This window comes from Pan troglodytes, chromosome 7 (assembly GCF_028858775.2).
Source record: "Pan troglodytes isolate AG18354 chromosome 7, NHGRI_mPanTro3-v2.0_pri, whole genome shotgun sequence".
Taxonomy (NCBI): domain Eukaryota; kingdom Metazoa; phylum Chordata; class Mammalia; order Primates; family Hominidae; genus Pan; species Pan troglodytes.
Window position 1 is genome coordinate 45,201,819 of NC_072405.2, and position 18,381 is coordinate 45,220,199.

The 18,381-nt window shown below is 34.5% G+C and overlaps 1 protein-coding gene across 2 annotated transcripts in view; it reads left to right on the top strand.

Moving 5' to 3' along the window:
• KCNU1 (potassium calcium-activated channel subfamily U member 1) overlaps window positions 1-18,381 on the top strand; it is a 157,972-nt gene that overhangs the window by 34,673 nt on the left and 104,918 nt on the right. For both annotated transcript variants that reach the window (XM_016959328.4, XM_054656647.2), the window contains exons 11-14: window positions 14,699-14,804; window positions 15,931-16,013; window positions 17,421-17,490; window positions 17,918-18,070. In XM_016959328.4, coding sequence (XP_016814817.2) covers window positions 14,699-14,804; window positions 15,931-16,013; window positions 17,421-17,490; window positions 17,918-18,070 — 412 coding nt within the window. The remainder of the gene's footprint in view (window positions 1-14,698; window positions 14,805-15,930; window positions 16,014-17,420; window positions 17,491-17,917; window positions 18,071-18,381) is intronic.

Below are 18,381 nucleotides of genomic sequence, written 5' to 3' on the forward strand. Positions count from 1 at the left end.
GTGCACTATTTAAATCTTTTGTTAGAAAACAGTAAAAACAAAGAGTACTAAAACTAGGGATTAAAAGCTAATTATTATAATCCAATTGAGACAGAGAGGAAATCAATAGATGTGTGACGTGTTTTACCACTGTTGCACTTTTATGAACTAACATGCGTTGTTGTATGTACTTGCCAAGATAATGAACAAATTTTTTTTAATGGTGAAAAATGTGGAAAGTATCTATCTAAAATTTTGTTACTTTCATCTATACTCCGATACCTGCAAAAATTTACATCTTCTCTTAGACATTCTCTGTGGCTTCATATTTACACAACTAATTGCCTCCTGGATATTTTTAACCTAGTGTTATGAAGGCCCCTCAAGCTCAACATTCTCAAAAGTGAACTCATGATCTTGTGTTCCCCTTCTCAACTCAAAGGCAAACAAACAAAAATCAAAGAAGGAAAGCAAACAACATTTTCTATCCTAGTAAATGAGACCTCATTAATATACTTCCTTAAAACAGAAAACTGAGTATTATCTCTGATACTCCTGTCCCCCTCAATCCTTATATACATTTTCATCAATACCATTAATTTTGTCCCATATGTAAATCCTAATTCTGTTTCTACCATTTCTTCTCCACTATCACAACTCTATTCATAGTTAAATCTTGTCTTCCCAAAATTTCTCTCAAGGCCACTTTATTTGTTTGTTCTTTGTGCTCCAAAGCTCTTCTTCTCCCTTTATGTGACCAATTTATTCCCATCCTTCCCACTCAGAGAGACAGTCCCTGTCCATTCTATCTAAATTGGTGTCCTCTAATTTCCTTCTATCTCATTACTCTATTTTATTTCCTTTAAAGCAATTATCACAATCTATAATTGTGGTAGAGTTTCCTTTAACACAGCTGTTAACATTTCTTTCTTTTGCTATATACTCCTGCCCCTTCTCCCATTTAAATGTGAATTCTCTTTCTTCTCCCTTTGAATCTGGGCTGACCTGTGGCTTAATTTGATAAATAGAACACAGAAGATGTGACACTTTGCTACTTCAGGCCTAGCGTTTAGGAGGATTGACAGTTCCAGCTTCCACTTAGAGCCCTGAGTCATCATGTAAAAAGCCATACTACCTTGCTGGAGAGAAGGCCCAGTCAGCTGTCAGCTACTCTAGTCACATAGCTGAAGCAACAGTCATGTGTATAGCCACTTTGGACATTCCAGCTCCCTGTGAAGCTCCTGGATGAATGTACCTACGTGGATGCCCCTAGTCAACAATACATGGAACGGAAGAACAACCTGGCTGAGACCAGCCAACCTACAATAATATATCATGTAATAATATAATATACATCATGAACATAGTATATTATTGTTGCTTAAGGTCTATAATTTCTAGGATGGTTTGTTATGCAGAAATAGATAATTGATACAACAAGTGGTACTAGAAGTGGGGTGCTAGCATACCAAGAGCCAAAATGTGGCCTTTTCCTTGGAACTGGTGGAGACAGAGGCCAGAAGAGTTGCATGGAGACTCAGTAAAGGCTGGAAGAGCAGTGAGGAAATTGCTGTAGGGTGATGGAGGAAGAACAGCCCATGCATGGTTTTATGGCAGAATTTTAGTAACACTGTCACCAGCAATAATATGGAAGACAGGAAATGTACCTAATGAAATTGTGAAGCTAAGAAGATTTCCCAAAAGAAAGTCATTTACTCTAGTTTAATCATGCATGCTAAGGTATTATAAGAAAATTCAGAAAAAAAAAAAGAAATTCTTTAGTTTTCGAGCAGAACTTAGAAGCAATACAGAAGGCCAAGAACAATCTCTCCAGATGGTCAAAAAAAGGAAGAATGACCTCAGAGAGAAAAAAAAATCAAATTTAGGGTGCAATCTATAACATTTGACTTCAAAGTCAAAATTGAATCAAGGATGCAACTGTAAGATCATTTGTTAAGACCTCAGAAAGATTTAAGGTGGTGACTAACAGAGGCTCTCAGTCAGGCAAAGGGGCTGCAAAGAAGCTTACAGACGTTCTTCTTGGAAGCCTGACATTGTCAAAGTGGAGAGAGTTCTGTCTGCAAGGAATCATGGATCTGACTTTTAAAGCATGACATGAACCTGAATTAGGTTTATAGAAAATACTCAACAGAATTCTGCTTCAAACAGAATTTTTCTGATAGCAGCCCTACCAACTTGAAGTAAAAGGGAAAGAAAGAGTTGAAAATGAAAAAAAGAAATGCTTCTGAGCCCAATTTAGCACACACAAGAATCAGGCAGAGAAAGCTACTGAAGTATAAACATAGACCTTTTGTTAAAGAAAGGGAAGCATGATAACTCAGGATCAGAGGACAGAGAAAAGAATTACGGACAGTAGATTAACTCGTGAGCACAGAACTGGGCCATAATTGAGAAACATTCTCTACCCCTAATAACACATGCTCAGATTTCAGAATTTCTGTAGACCCGTGATTTCTCAGTGCCCTCCGTTACAACCCCCACCACTTTTGATGGGGCTTGCCTGTTGCAATTTTCCTATCCCTGTTGGTGTCATCATGGTGAGTTGGCTGTTGGAGTTGGGGTATTCACTTCTCCATTCAGTTCACAGGTGTTCACATCAGGACTAGATGTATTTAGGAGCCACCATCCAGGTCTAGGCCTAATTTAGATGACAAGATCCAGGACTTTGAGCTGATTCTATAAAGAGATGAGACTTTGGGAGGAAATGTGAGAGTATTTTGTACAAGGGAGGGATGTGGATTCTTGTGGCCAGGATGCAGACTGTGGTAGTTTAATGATGGCTAATAGCAATTCCTCTTTATACATACAGATGGTCCCTGGTTTATGATGCTTTGACTTAAAACAATTTTTTTTTACTTTATGATGGTGCAAAAGCCATATGCCTTCAGTAGAAACCATATTTTGTATACTCACTTTCAGTGTAGTATTCAGTAAATAATATGAGATACTCAACACTTTATTATAAATAGGCTTTGTGTTAGATATTTGACCAAATGTAGGCTAATGTGAGTGTTCTGAGCATCTTTGAGGTAGGCCAGGCTGAGCAATGATGTTTGACAGGTTAGCTGTATTCAAAGCATTTTCAACTTACCACGTTTTCAACTTGTGATGGGTTTATAGGATGTAGCCCCATCATAAGTTCAGGAGTGTCTGTATTCTGCTCCTCCTACCAAAAGTGGAGTCCATTTTCCCTTCTATTGAATCTGGGCTAGCTTTTTGACTCATTTTAACCAAGAAGATATCAACAAGTGACAGTATGCCAGTTATGCTAGCCCTTAAGACTCCTGACAGCATCTGCTTTAGTATCTTGGAGCCTTGAAATATAACTATAAAAAATAAATACACACACATCTATGTATGTATATATGTATCAAACATATATACATACATATATATACATATGTATGTATGTATGTTGGAGAATAAGGCCCATCCCACTGCCAGTCTTTCCAGCTAGCTCAGTCGAGGCAGCACACATGTAAATGATGCCATCTTGGATGTTCTAGACCACTAAAGCTCTCAGCCAAAGTCAGTCCTATAAAGGACTCTAACAAAACCACAGGGAACAGAAGTATCACCCAGCTGAGCCCAGTCAAAACAAGGAATACAAAAAATAACTTGTTATTTAAGCTACAAGGTTCTTGTAAGATTCTATACAAAAATACATAAATGATACAGTATTACCATTTTCTTTCTTTGGTTACTTGTTTATTGCTTGAACAAAGCAGTATCTAACATATTACTCTATGAAATGTTATGAAAATAACTTATATTTCCATAAGTCCGACTGCTTAGTTGCATGCAAGAAAAACTATGACTAAATTAAGCAGAAAAGAATACACAAATAGATATTACACAGCTCTTAAAACCACCAAAAGCCAGATAACTAGGCTTAGAGACTACACAGCAAGGAGCAGTGATAATGTGATACCTCTTTCCTTGAGTAATTTGTTTTATGAGTGGGCGCATAAAGGTCAACTTCCTTGTCATTCTTTATGCTGACTGCATGTGTCTTATACATTTTGTATATGTACTATTTTTTACAATAAAATTTAAAAGGTGAGAACTTTCTAGGTTTGACAGAAGAAATCAGTTCTCAGATGAGAAGGTACAATAAATCATGTATACTTCCATGTACTTGAAATGTGAAAATCAAAACATAGGGATAAAGAGAGGCATGCATGTGAGTGTTGTCATAACAGAGGGGGCAGCTAATTCAGCAATTGTTAGGGGATGGGGCAGATCAGAGTACACATTCAGAAGAAAGTACCATTCAAGAAAGTATTAGATTGGTGCAAAAGTAATTGTGGTTTTGCCATTAAAAGTAATGCCAAACAGTACATGACCGTAAGTTACACATCAAAAGTAAAATACTTACCATGAAGTATTTATCTCTCCTTCCCTTTCCCCAGTCCTACTGCTCAGAGACAACTGCTTTCAGTTCTTTCAGACTTAATATTTCTTCAAATTTTAAGTCTAAATTTTACCACTTTTTGATTCCTCAGTTATAGATGGTATTTGTTAACCATCAGATTTGCAAATGAGAATTGTTCAACACTCTGCATCACTTCTATTGTTTCGGTATTATGATCTTAAATCTGTAGTTACACAATTAGTGTTTATATCATTGCGGCAAATAAATATTGTTCATTGCAGATTCAAGTAAAAGTGTATAAGGATAACAGTATATTTCCTCAAAATTTTATTTTCAATCCTCAGTGATTGTTTCATTTTATGTTTATCATATATATTATATCATATAGTATATATAATAGAGGTACCATATGAATGCCAATAAATATTTTCCAATTTCTCCAATATGTAATAATACAATAGGAACAAAAGTTGAGTGAGAAATTTCTAAGAGTTGCAAATGGGTCATTGGACTATAGAAAAAATATGCCAGAATGTTTATTCACGTCTAAAATAGCAAGGAAATAATTAATCTCCTTGTTCGAACCTTTTTTTTTTTTTTTTTTTTTTGAGAAGGAGTTTTGCTCTTATTGCCCAGGCTGTAGTGCAATGGTGCGATCTCAGTTCACTGCAACCTCCGCCTCCCAGATTCAAGTGATTCTCCTGCCTCAGCCTCCCAAGTAGCTGGGATTACAGGCGTGCACCACCACACCCAACTAATTTTGTATTTTTAGTACAGATAGAATATCACCATGTTGGCCGGGCTGGTCTTGAACTCCTGACCTCAGGTGATCCACCCGCCTCTACCTCCCAAAGTACTGGGATTGCAAGCGTGAGCCACCACACCCGGCCCCTGTTTAAGCCTTTTTTATACCAAAATATAATTCAAAAAATCACTTAGAATTAAAGTGATTATAAAGTGAACATCCATATAACTACCACTCAAGTCAAGAAATAAAGTAGTGCCTCCTTATCTGCAGTTTTCCTTATCACAATTTCAGTTATATATGGTCAGTCGTGATCTAAAACTTAGTGAGTACAGTACAATATGGTATTTTGAAAGAGAGACTGCTTACACATACATTTTATTACAGCATATTGTTATAATTATTCTATTTCATTGTTTTTATTGTTAATGCCTTATTGTACCAATTTATAAATTAAATGTTATTATAGGTATGTATATATAGGAAAAATGGTACTGTATATACAGGGTTTGGTACTATCTGTGGTTTCAGGCATCCCTTGGGGGTCTTGGAATGTATCCCCTTCGGATAAGGATGGATTACTATATTCCATAGCTAGCACACCAACACAACCCTTTGCGGTTGAAGCTCCATCTTTAGTTCCTAGAAATAACTACAGTTCGGACATTATATCTTATTATTTTTTATCTTATCTTCTATGTTTATTTAGAATATTATTTGCCTTTTCCTGTTTTTTTAAATGTGTATAAATGGAATATAAATTTATTTACCTCAATGTTATGTTTGTTAGATTTATCCATATTGCAACTGGAAATAGTTGTATAATACTTATTTTTATTGCTGTGTAGACAATATTCTATGAATACACCAGAATTTGTCTTAATTCATTCAGCCATTGGTGGCATTTCTCCCCTATACTTTGGCTATTATAAAGAATGGTGCTGTGCAAATTTTTGTATATGTATCTTGGTACCCAAAAATATAATTGTAAGGTAATAAAGTTTAAATATTTTTCTTAGGTAGAACTGTCAGTTGTCCGAAATGATATGAACAATCTGCACCTTACCAGTAGCCCTGAGAGTTCCTGGTGCCCTACATCCTACTAACACTGGAAATGTAACTCAACAAACTAACACTTAGAAACAGCAGTCTTTTTAATCGTAGCCATTCTTGTGGGTAGTACTTTATTAAGATAGTGGTACTTCTTGTGGTTTTAATTAACATTTTTCTCATTACTAGTGAGGCCAAGCATCTTTTCAGATCCATAAGCCACCTGGACTCCATCATATTAAATGATGATCCATTTGTCTTGACCATTTTTATGGTGAATCGTTAGACCTTTTTTATTTGCATAAGGTGATATGTGATTCGAGCCTTTGTCAGGTACATGCAGGATTAAGCTTATTTCATGTTATAAAATCTACCAACTTTAAGTTTTATGACAAATTTCATTAAATTTACCCTAACATTTAACCTTTTGTTCTATTTATCTCTTCTTGCACCTCTGCTCTTCCTTCCTATTGTTATGATTTTCTTCATGCCAAAAAGTAGAAAAATTTTGGTGTAAGTTTAAGGAGTAAAAGTGCAGTTTTGTTACATGGAAACATGGTGCAGTGGAGAAGTCTAGGCTTTTAGTGTAACTGTCTCCTGAATAATGTACATTGTACCCAACCCCTAAAACTTTTAAATTTTCCTTAAATGCAGAACTACCAGTGACTAACTCTGTTGGATGTTGTTTGTTTTTTTAAGTGTAAAGATGTCTTTTTTTTTTTTTCATTGAAGGACAATTTCACTGATACAGAGTTACAAGCTGGCAGTTTATTTACTTAAGAACCATGAAATTTTATTCCACTTACTTCTGACTTCTGTTGTTGCTATTAAGAAGTCTGTTGAATTACCTTGTTGAAAGAGCTATCTTTTTCAAAGGTCATACATTTTACTTAATATGGTTGTATGTTATAATTTTCCTATGATGTGTATAGGTTTGAATTTCTATTAATTTACCACAGTTAGGATGCATAAATCTCCCTGAGTCTCTGGATTGGTGTCTTTGATCATTTCTGGAGGATTCTCAGTTATTATAATTATTTCTTCAAATGTTGCTTGTCACCTTTTTGTTTCTCCTTTTCTTCCGGGATTCTAATTACAGGTTAACTCTGCTAGCCTTTTTATTTTTTATTGTTCCAGTTATATGTCCTGAGTTTTTTTATTTTTTATTATTTATTTTATTTTATTTTATTTTTTGAGACAGGGTCTTGCTCTGTCACCCAGGCTGGAGTGCACTGGCATGATCTTGGCTCACTGCAACCTCTGCCTCCCGGGTTCAAGTGATTCTCCTGCCTCAGCCTCCCAAGTAGCTGGAATTATAAGTGCCCACCACCACGCCTGGCTAATTTTTGTATTGTTAGTAGAGATGGGGTTTCACCATGTTGGCCAGGCTGGTCTCCAACTCCTGACCTCAAGTAATCTGCCCACCTTGGCCTCCCAAAGTGCTGGGATTACAGGTGTGAGCCACTGCGCTAGGCCGTATGAACTGAATTTCTTACCCTCTCTTTTGAATTTCTCTCTTCCCTTTTTATATCTCTGTGTTGCATTCTGGATAATTTGTTTTGACCTAGATTCCAGAACCTTAGCTCTTTTTATGTGTTTAATCTACTTATAAACCCATCCATTAAGTTTTCAATTTCAGTTATTATATTATTCAGTTCTAGAATTTACATTTGATTCTTTTTTTAAAAAAAAGTAACTTTTATTTTCATTTCAGGGGTACCTGTTCAGGTTTGTTATATAGGTAAACTTGTGTCATGAGGGTTTGTTGTACAGATGATTTCATCACCCAGGTATTAACCCCAGTACCCATTAGTTATTTTTGATTCTTTATCAAACTGTTCTGTTTTTATTTTTATTTTTTGCATTTTTACCTTACCTTTTGTGTATTTCAACAAAATAAGCATAAGTATACTGTAGCTAGTTTTCAATAACTGAATGCCTCACGTCTTTGATTTTACTGGCTGTGGCTTCTGCTAGATGTTACATACACTGTCTTGTTTTCTTTCTTTCTTGTGTGTGTGCCTATTGTCTTACATTATGCACTGATTCCTGTTTTGCACAACTATACATGGAAACACTGTTAACTTAGACAGATGATGTTATCTTCTTCCAGAGAGTGTATTTCTTTACTTCTTTGAAACACAACAGGGCACTTCTGCCTCAGGACCATCTAATCCAAGCTCAATGCTTGAAACTCTCTGTACTTCCCAGGTGACAAACTCAGGATGACAGCCCAATTATAAGCTAGTTTATTCAATTTTACCCTTCTTCTTTGCTTCTATGCTTTTGTTATGCCAGTTTATATTTTGGAAAAGATATCAAACCCTTCATTTTGTATGTCAGGGGAACTGCACTTTTTTGTCCTTTGACTTGTGTGACCACGAAATGTTATCTCGGTTTGGTAGCTGCTGCTTCTGAATTGTAAAATGCGTTCAGGGGAAGAAAATTGGACTCAACTCATGAGTTATTGATTTCTCTCAGGTTTTGGCCTGATAACTCTTCATTGTCTGCTTATATCACTGATGACTTCTTAGGAGACATGTTTAATATTTCATCCAGCCTTTTTTATATATCCTCAGGAGGGAGTTGGCTGAAGTTGCCTAATTTATTATTCTTGAAAGTAGAAGCTCTCAGCTCTGTTAATATTGTATGTATGCAAACATAAACAGAGCTCTCACTTTTCCACATATGCTGATGGTCATGTATCACATACTGAATCCAAAGTGTTCTCAGGAAAAGGGGGAGGTTTCACTCATAAGGACTGATAATTTCAGAGTATTTGAAAATATTGTAATTGATAGTGGGCCTGATAATAAAGGTGTGTTGAGCCCATTGTACCATTGTAGAGACTTGGCTTTAAGGAAGGTAATTTTCTCTGTGTCAGTTCTGATTGTTGGAGTACTTTGAGTAGAGGGATGACATGATTCTTCATCAATTGTGAGAATTGCAAATTTCTTCTTCAGGTTTGTAATTTGTCTTTTTACTGAATATTACATGTTTTTGATACTTAAAAGTTTTTAATATTATCACAAAGATTGAATATTTTCTATTATATTAAATCACTTCTTGTTTTTTATTTAGAAAATCTTTCCCTATCCCAGTGTTTAAAACATGTTGAACTACATTTCCTACTAAGATTTAGTTTTCTTCTTTGAGTGTTAGAAAATCAGGATGAGATTTATTTTAATTCTTAGTCATAACATTCATAATTGGTTTACACATAAGCACATTTTGGTTATTTATGTTACTAGTTCTTTTTAATAATGTTGTAAGCACCAATGCATGAACTCACCACCAAGGTCAAATTTAGGACAATAATCTATATCTAACTGTATAATCCTCCCCATATTTCAACCTATGGTCAATTTTTTAAATATCACTACCATTCTTTCTTTCTCCTATGTTTTATTACCTCTATATTCACATCTAAAATGTGCATATTACTTTAGACATGTTTAACTTTATAGAAGGAATATCATACCAATGTAATCTTTGGGGCTTTATTCAGTTTATATTATGTTAGTAAGATGCTTTCATATTTTTGAATGTTGCTGTAGTTAATTGGTTGTTCTTGTTAGTGATATTCATTTCCCTCAGTTCCACTCTTCTTTTGGTGTGATTAGTGTTATTTCTATATTTTGCTATTGGAAATAGTTTTGTTGTTAACATGCTTGTATATGGCTCCTGGTGGACACATGAAATAGTGTTTCTGTGTGCATGTTTGTGTGCATTTGTGCTTGTACGTGTGTGTGCTTAATAGTGTCAAGAATGTGAATGTTCATTTTTAGGCCATTAATCATTTTTTCCAAGTCATTGCACCATTTGCAAGCCTATCAGGAATGTGTAAGAGACTTCACACATATATATACATACACATTCTTTCCAACAACTGGTATGGTTATATGTTTTAAGCTTTGCAATGAAATCAATGTAAAATGGAACCTTCTTGTGGTTTTGATTTCTATGCCCTTTAGCTCTACAGATGTGGACCTTCACCATGTTTACTAGGCACACATCTTTTCTCTTTCCGTGACATACTCATCCATGTGTTTTGCCTATTTATTTTTTTACTTAACTATTTTGTGTGATTTTTGTTATTTAATTTTAGGAATGTGTAATATATTATTTGCAATAATTCTTCATCAGTTGTGGGAACTGCAATTTCTTCTTTCAGTTTATAATTTGTCTTATTGCCAAATATTATATATCTTCTGATGCTTAAAAGTTTTTAATGTTATTATAGTCAAATATTGAATATTTTCTATTATATTAAAGCACTTATTGTTTTTTGTTTAGAAACTTTTTCCCTATTCCACTGTTTAAAATATGTTGAACTACATTTCCTACCAATAATTTTAAATTTTTTTTGTCATTTATGTCTCTAATTCATTTAGAATTTTTTGTAGAGTAACGATGAAGTTTATAGAGTGGCAATTTGTATAATTTTCTATTACTGCATTAATACTACAGTCTTTTAATTACTAAATCTTTATAACTAATTCTATCTATCCCTAGAGCGAGTCTTTTTACCTTTTATTTATTTTTTTATAGTTGACAAGCTTTACTTGGCCCTTTATATTTTATATAAATTTTAAAATTATTTTATCATGTATATTATTTTATTATGAAAAACTGCAGAAATTTAATGCGAATCTAATTGAAACTTTAGATGCAGCATTGACTGCTTTATGCTACAAACTCTTTCCAACTTTTACTATACTGGGTTTATTCATTTATTTAGTTCTCCTTTAGTACCCCTGAATAATGTGGTATAATTTCCCAGGTAGAGAGCTTACTAACTTTTGTTTCTAGGTACTTGGTATTTTCTGATATTAGTAAAAGTAATATCTTCCAGTAGGGTTTACTAGTTGTTTGTTCTTAGTACAGGAAAAACACAATTAAATTTTGTATATTAGTCTTATATCTAACGACATAAATTTTATTTTTTTCTGTAGTAATATTAGGGGTTTCCATATAAATAATTATATTTATATTATTTATATTTGTGTAATTATACTTATAATTATTTACATTAAAACAATTTATCTTTATTTTATCTTTGTAATAAAATAAAATAAATCTTTATTAATCCAGATTTGTAAATCTTTATAAATAAAATAAATATTTATAATAAAACATAAATTGTACACATAAGGATTAGAAAGAAGGAAATAAACTATTTGTCTGAAATAGTATAATTATTGCTGAGACATCAAATATAATGTTGAAAAAGAGCAGTGATGATATCTTTTCTTTACTTCTCATTTTTAAAAGCACCTTTAATATTTTTTCATTAAAGATATCTTTTTTATTTTAAAGATATTTGTTGGGTTAAAAATATTATCTTGTATTTCTAATATACTATGAGTTGTATTTCTTAACTCTGAAGAAATATTTCTATCAATTTGTCTCTGCGTCTGAGGTGATTATATAAGTGTTGTTTTTTAATTTGTTAATGTGAATCTCACGGGTATTTTCGGTAATGTGATTATTTTGTCTTTTTTAGTATTGGTTAGGAAGTATTTCCTATTTTTAATGTCTTTAAAAGGCTTTGTAGAAAAATGAGATTATGTGTTGCTTTAAAGTATGGTAGAAGTTAAACGTGAAACCATGTAGAACTAGTGGTTTCCTACATTTTATTTGAGGGGGGTGTGTGTGTGTTTGGGTGTGTAGGTTTGTGTTTGTGTGTGTGTGTGTGTGTTGTGTTTTGAGAGATTTTTTTCCTTTTTTAAATTTATTTATTATTATTATACTTTAAGTTTTAGGGTACATGTGCACAATGTGCAGGTTAGTTGCATATGTATACGTGTGCCATGCTGGTGCGCTGCACCCACTAACTCGTCATCTAGCATTAGGTATATCTCCCAGTGCTATCCCTCCCCACTCCCCCCACCCCACAACAGTCCCCAGAGTGTGATGTTCCCCTTCCTGTGTCCATGTGTTCTCATTGTTCAATTCCCACCTATGAGTGAGAATATGCAGTATTTGGTTTTTTGTTCTTGCGATAGTTTACTGAGAATGATGATTTCCAATTTCATCCATGTCCCTACAAGGGACATGAACTCATCATTTTTTATGGCTGCATAGTATTCCATGGTGTATATGTGCCACATTTTCTTAATCCAGTCTGTCATTGTTGGACATTTGGGTTGGTTCCAAGTCTTTGCTATTGTGAATAATGCCGCAATAAACATACGTGTGCATGTGTCTTTATAGCAGCATGATTTATACTCCTTTGGGTATATACCCAGTAATGGGATGGCTGGGTCAAGTGGTATTTCTAGTTCTAGATCCCTGAGGAATCGCCACACTGACTTCCACAATGGTTGAACTAGTTTACAGTCCCACCAACAGTGTAAAAGTGTTCCTATTTCTCCACATCCTCTCCAGCACCTGTTGTTTCCTGACTTTTTAATGATTGCCATTCTAACTGGTGTGAAATGGTATCTCATTGTGGTTTGGATTTGCATTTCTCTGATGGCCAGTGATGGTGAGCATTTTTTCATGTGTTTTTTGGCTGCATAAATGTCTTCTTTTGAGAAGTGTCTGTTCATGTCCTTTGCCCACTTTTTGATGGGGTTGTTTGTTTTTTTCTTGTAAATTTGTTTGAGTTCATTGTAGATTCTGGATATTAGCCCTTTGTCAGATGAGTAGGTTGCGAAAATTTTCTCCCATTTTGTAGGTTGCCTGTTCACTCTGATGGTAGTTTCTTTTGCTGTGCAGAAGCTCTTTAGTTTAATTAGATCCCATTTGTCAATTTTGTCTTTTGTTGCCATTGCTTTTGGTGTTTTAGACATGAAGTCCTTGCCCATGCCTGTGTCCTGAATGGTAATGCCTAGGTTTTCTTCTAGGGTTTTTATGGTTTTAGGTCTAACGTTTAAGTCTTTAATCCATCTTGAATTGATTTTTTGTATAATGTGTGAGGAAGGGATCCAGTTTCAGCTTTCTACATATTGCTAGCCAGTTTTCCCAGCACCATTTATTAAATAGGGAATCCTTTTTCCATTGCTTGTTTTTCTCAGGTTTGTCAAAGATCAGATAGTTGCAGATATGCAGCGTTATTTCTGAGGGCTCTGTTCTGTTCCATTGATCTATATCTCTGTTTTGGTACCAGTACCATGCTGTTTTGGTTACTGTAGCCTTGTAGTATAGTTTGAAGTCAGGTAGTGTGATGCCTCCAGCTTTGTTCTTTTGGCTCATGATTGACTTCGTGATGTGGGCTCTTTTTTGGTTCCATATGAACTTTAAAGTAGTTTTTTCCAATTCTGTGAAGAAAGTCATTGGTAGCTTGATGGGGATGGCATTGAATCTGTAAATTACCTTGGTCAGTATGGCCATTTTCACGATATTGATTCTTCCTACCCATGAGCATGAAACCACAGCTTCAATTTCTTTAACAGTTTAGGCTTTTTATTTCTTCTAGAGTTAGTTCTGGTAAGATACACTTTTAAGTAATTTGTTCATTTTGGCTAAGTTTTCAGAGCTGTTGACATTCAGTTATTTGCTGTCTACTTTTGTTATTTTTTATCTCTACTTTGACTATATGTATTGTATCTTCTTTGTTCAATATTTGCATCATTTTTGTCTTTTATTTTTTCTCCATTAACTTTACAAAACTTTTGCCTATTATGCTAGGTTATTTTTCAAAGAACTGACTTTTTGTGTGGTTTATCTTCTCTGTTTTATCTTTTTGTTCCTTTTTCATTGTTTCTTATTCTTGTTTTCATCATTTCTTTTATTTTTATTTCCTTGATCCTATTCTAATACATCTCCAAAGCTATAAATTATTCCTAAAGCATGGCTTTTGCTGTATCTCAAAGCATATATATTTAATATTTTCAACATATTTCTAAGAATAATGATAAAGAATTGTTGCAATTTCTTCCAAGCTCATAATATTTTTAGCACTCTATTTTTTTATTCCTAAATCTGAAAACTATTTTTATTTGTGTTTTGGTTAACTTCTAAGTTAATTGTATTGTGATCAAAGATCATTATATGTAATAACTATGTTTTTGTAATGTGTTGAGGCTTTCATTGTCTGTCAAGAAAAATACCGGTTTGATAAATATTTGTGTGTTCTTTATAAAAATTAGTTCCTCTAAATGTTCTTTGCAGAATTTATAAATATTAAACATGTGTGTTCAAAATCCGTGATGATTGTTTTCTGCTTGCTCTATCAATAGTTTAAAAAGATATGTCAAAATCTCTCATAACAGTGGCAGACTCATCCATTTCTCATTCTAATTTTTTTCATATTTGCTTCTTATATTTAAAAGCCATTTTATTAAATGCATAGTTGATTTAAAATGTTATGCCTGTTTCAGTAACTCAGTTTTTTAAACTAAATAGTGAACTTCTTCATCCTTAGTAATTACATTTTTAAAAAAATAGTATTAACTTGATTTGTATTTTTTCATATCACTATGAGGGATTCTACTAAATGCACCAAATTAGTTATAAAAACCTCTAAACCCAGAGTCAATCATCTTTTTTCCCTCATTGCTGCCACGTTCTTTTTTGTCCAGAACCCCTCCTTCTTTGGAACTTGAAACCATATTTAAATGCTACTTGGCCTACACAACATTCATTTCTGGATCTGCAATGAAGTGGGAGGATCTGAGGCGAGTTGCGGTAAGATATAGTTGTTTTTGTTCCTTGTAGTTTTCCTTAGTTGCAACAATTAAAATAATAGGATATATTGCTTTTTAAAAAAGGTATTATTTCAGCTTCTTTAATTGGTGGAAAATATAACTTCCTCAACTTTAAAAACAATTGTAAAGGAGGTGTAGTAATTGACCTCCAAATCTGATTTCAGAAATGTCAAGCAGACCTCACTGTTTGCCAACACTTATATTTAAATTATTTATTTCGCAAAATTCTCTATCTAAATCAGTTTTATTTTATCAGCCTAAGAGGTCTGAAAAAGGTATGGATAGCAAGGTGTGTTTGATCTTACCACACGAATAGAATTCTTACCAGAAGGCAGATCTCTGAGTCCATCAGCTTTAATCAACTTCTCCTCCTAAATGCATGGATATGCTTTCCAATAGGAAAAACATAAAGGAAAATAGTAGAAATCTCATTAAAGTTGTGACGCAAAATAATGAGCAACAGCCAACCCTCTAGACAGGTTTGGCTTAAGATCAAAGGCAGCTTCCTGTCATGTTCTCAGTCTCGGAGAATCAACAAACAGAAAAGTTTCTGTTTAAAGCCAAGATCTATAGAGTAAACATGAAGAATTGACAGACCCAGAAAAATATTTCTCTTTCCTGCAGTTTAGTACTGTAAGAGCCATTTCAGTAATTTTCTAGAACTTTGAAATTCACACTCCACCAATATTGAATAACTGCTTATTAGAGCCAAGTAGACTCCCATTTCCTCTGTTTTTAACTGTCCTGAAAGACAAGTAAATACACAGACGGTTGCTTATAAAGGTCTTAGGGCTTATCACTAGGCATCAAATAATGGTGATGGATGGTAGGAAAAATATAACGCCTTATTTTACCCATTTGAAAGCAATCTTTTACCTATGTCAGAGACCCTGTGTCCTAGCCCATCAGCTGCAACCCTTGCCCTTTGCAGCATTTGCAGGACAACAATCCTGATGTAAAGACATCCTCATTACAACTCATCCCCAAGTGTGTCCTCTTTTGTGTTAGCAATTTTATTACAAAATTGTTAGAAAACCCGAAAGGGGAAGACCAGAGCATTTCCCATGTAATTAACAAGATGGCTCCTGTCCGATCTTGAAGGGTAGGTGGAATCTGCAGAGGCATGCCTGATTATAGCCAATCCTTTGTGCAGTGATTCCCATGCTGAAGATATTTCCAACATTATGAGGTAAGAAGCTGTGTTTTGTATGCTATAACGATTATTTTTTTCTATCTCTTTTAAAGTAATGCCCAGTACATAAGCATAAAAAGGAGAAAATGTCATCTATCATATCACTAGGTTCATCATATTCCAAGGTTCTGCCTACTTTTTGCCCGCTCCCCAAGACTGTGCAGACGGATGCAAAAGGATGAAAACAGAGCATCCTGAGTGTGAATGTGCTTCTCCATATAATTCCCTGAAGTTTCATATCTATAGTAGCCATCTGAATTTAAGAAGCAAGCATACAAATAACTGATTATCGTTCAGATAGAACCATTATAACTATTATCCTCTCCTCAAAAATAAAGATGCAATTTTATGAACCCTATGAGTGCACTTTATTTAGTGGGATTTTTCTCTAGTAGTTGTGGTGAAAGATTATGCATGGTCCGGTATGACATGCTTTTTGTTTGACCATCGGTAAGTATTCTCTTTTCTTTTCTTTTTTTTTTTTTTTTTTTTTTTTTTGAGATGGAGTTTTGCTCTTGTTGCCTGTGCTGGAGGGCAGTGGCGTGATCTAGGCTCACTGCAACTTCCACCTCCCCGGTGCAAGCAGTTCTGTCTCAACCTTCCAAGTAGCTGGGATTACAGGCATGTGCCACCACGCTAGACTAATTTTTTATTTTTAGTAGAGATGGGGTTTTACCATGTTGGTCAGGCTGGTCTTGAACTCCTGAGCTCAGGTGATCTGTCCACCTCAGCCTCCCAAAGTGCTGGGATTACAGGCTGGGCCACTGCGCCTGGCCTGACCATCGGCAAGTATTTTCAAGATGGCTAGAGTCAGTGTTATTACATTAAACTGTGAACTCTTCTAGCAAGAACGTGACTTATGATAACTGTGATTATGATGACAATGGCATTTTGGCTAATCCAGATGAACTTCCAATCTCCAGAGTAAAATAAACACAGGTAGCTGAAGGTGACATTACATATAGCAAGAAACAGCTGAAAATCTGTAGATCTTAGTTTCTTAATTTGTAAAATGGGGAAGTTGAATTAGACAGTCTATGAGCTATTTCAAGCCATAGACTACCATCAAATTTCTATTTTTACCTGTAATTATTAGGTTTGGGTTTGAAAGCTAAAACATGAAACTGTTGATTTCCTCCTCAAGAATTGGTCTCAGAAGAACACAGTCTTCTAACACCAAGAGATAATCATTCCATAGATTTGGTTGGCAAAGTCATGAAAACAATGATGCTCTTCTGAGTAGGCTACTAAAAACATTTTTAGAAAACAACACAACAATAAACTTTATTATATGCCAAGTTTTTCTACACTTACCTACATATCAATTTAACTCTGAATTAAATTATATTACAAAGCCCTTTGGCTATGACACATGACTAATGAGAGTGTTTGGGGTTTATATAGGGTGCTCTCTATCAAGAACTATGATTCTACCACCAGAATCATCATACAGATACTGCAATCCCATAACAAGGTATAGTAACATTCTAGCATATTCCATCTCCTCCTTTTATCTATATAGCTAGACGAACTTTTTAATTTTCTAAGGGATGTGTAAATAAAAAGTTTTTGCTAATCATAGGTAAAATTTGGAGTCTCATTAAGATGGATAATCACTTAACAATGTAAATTGGGGGCAGAATTAGAAGTTTAAGCCATTTGACCTGATTTTGCAACTCTAGCTATTTTTGTTTCAAAAAATGAGAGCCATTGACCACTAACCACTTTCAAATGCTGAATTTGTTCTTATCATTTTCATTGACCTGGGCACCACTTTTATGTGCAAAAATGAAGAATATATGATTTCAAGTAAATTTAAAAAAAGAAAGACATCCATCCTCAAGAGCTTTCTTGAAGTGTGTTTATTCCTAATGTTTGACCTGCTTTGTACTATGGAACAGGTTTATCTGCCAAAGATTCCCAGCTGGAACTGGGACACCGGAGACAACATCATCTGCTTTGCTGAATTAAAGCTTGGATTTATCGCCCAAGGCTGTTTGGTGCCAGGCTTGTGTACCTTCCTAACATCTCTATTTGTGGAGCAAAACATAAAGGTAACCTTGTAAATTAATGTTGATTCTTGGCTCTGTCCCCATGTCCTACATATTAAGATCAGAAATAGGAAAAAAATTTGAGAAAAGCATCACGGCCCCAAGAAATGAGATATGACTTCTGCTTGAGCTGGGAAGGGATTAGAAGATCTGAATTTAAAAGTCCCAGGTACCACACTGACCTTGAAGAAATCATTTATTTTATTCCTGCCTAAGAATATTTATCTACAAAACAGAAAAAATATAACTCTGCTTCCTACCTACAGTCCAGGATGTTTTAAATCAAAGTACATTCATCAAAGTAGAAGCATTGA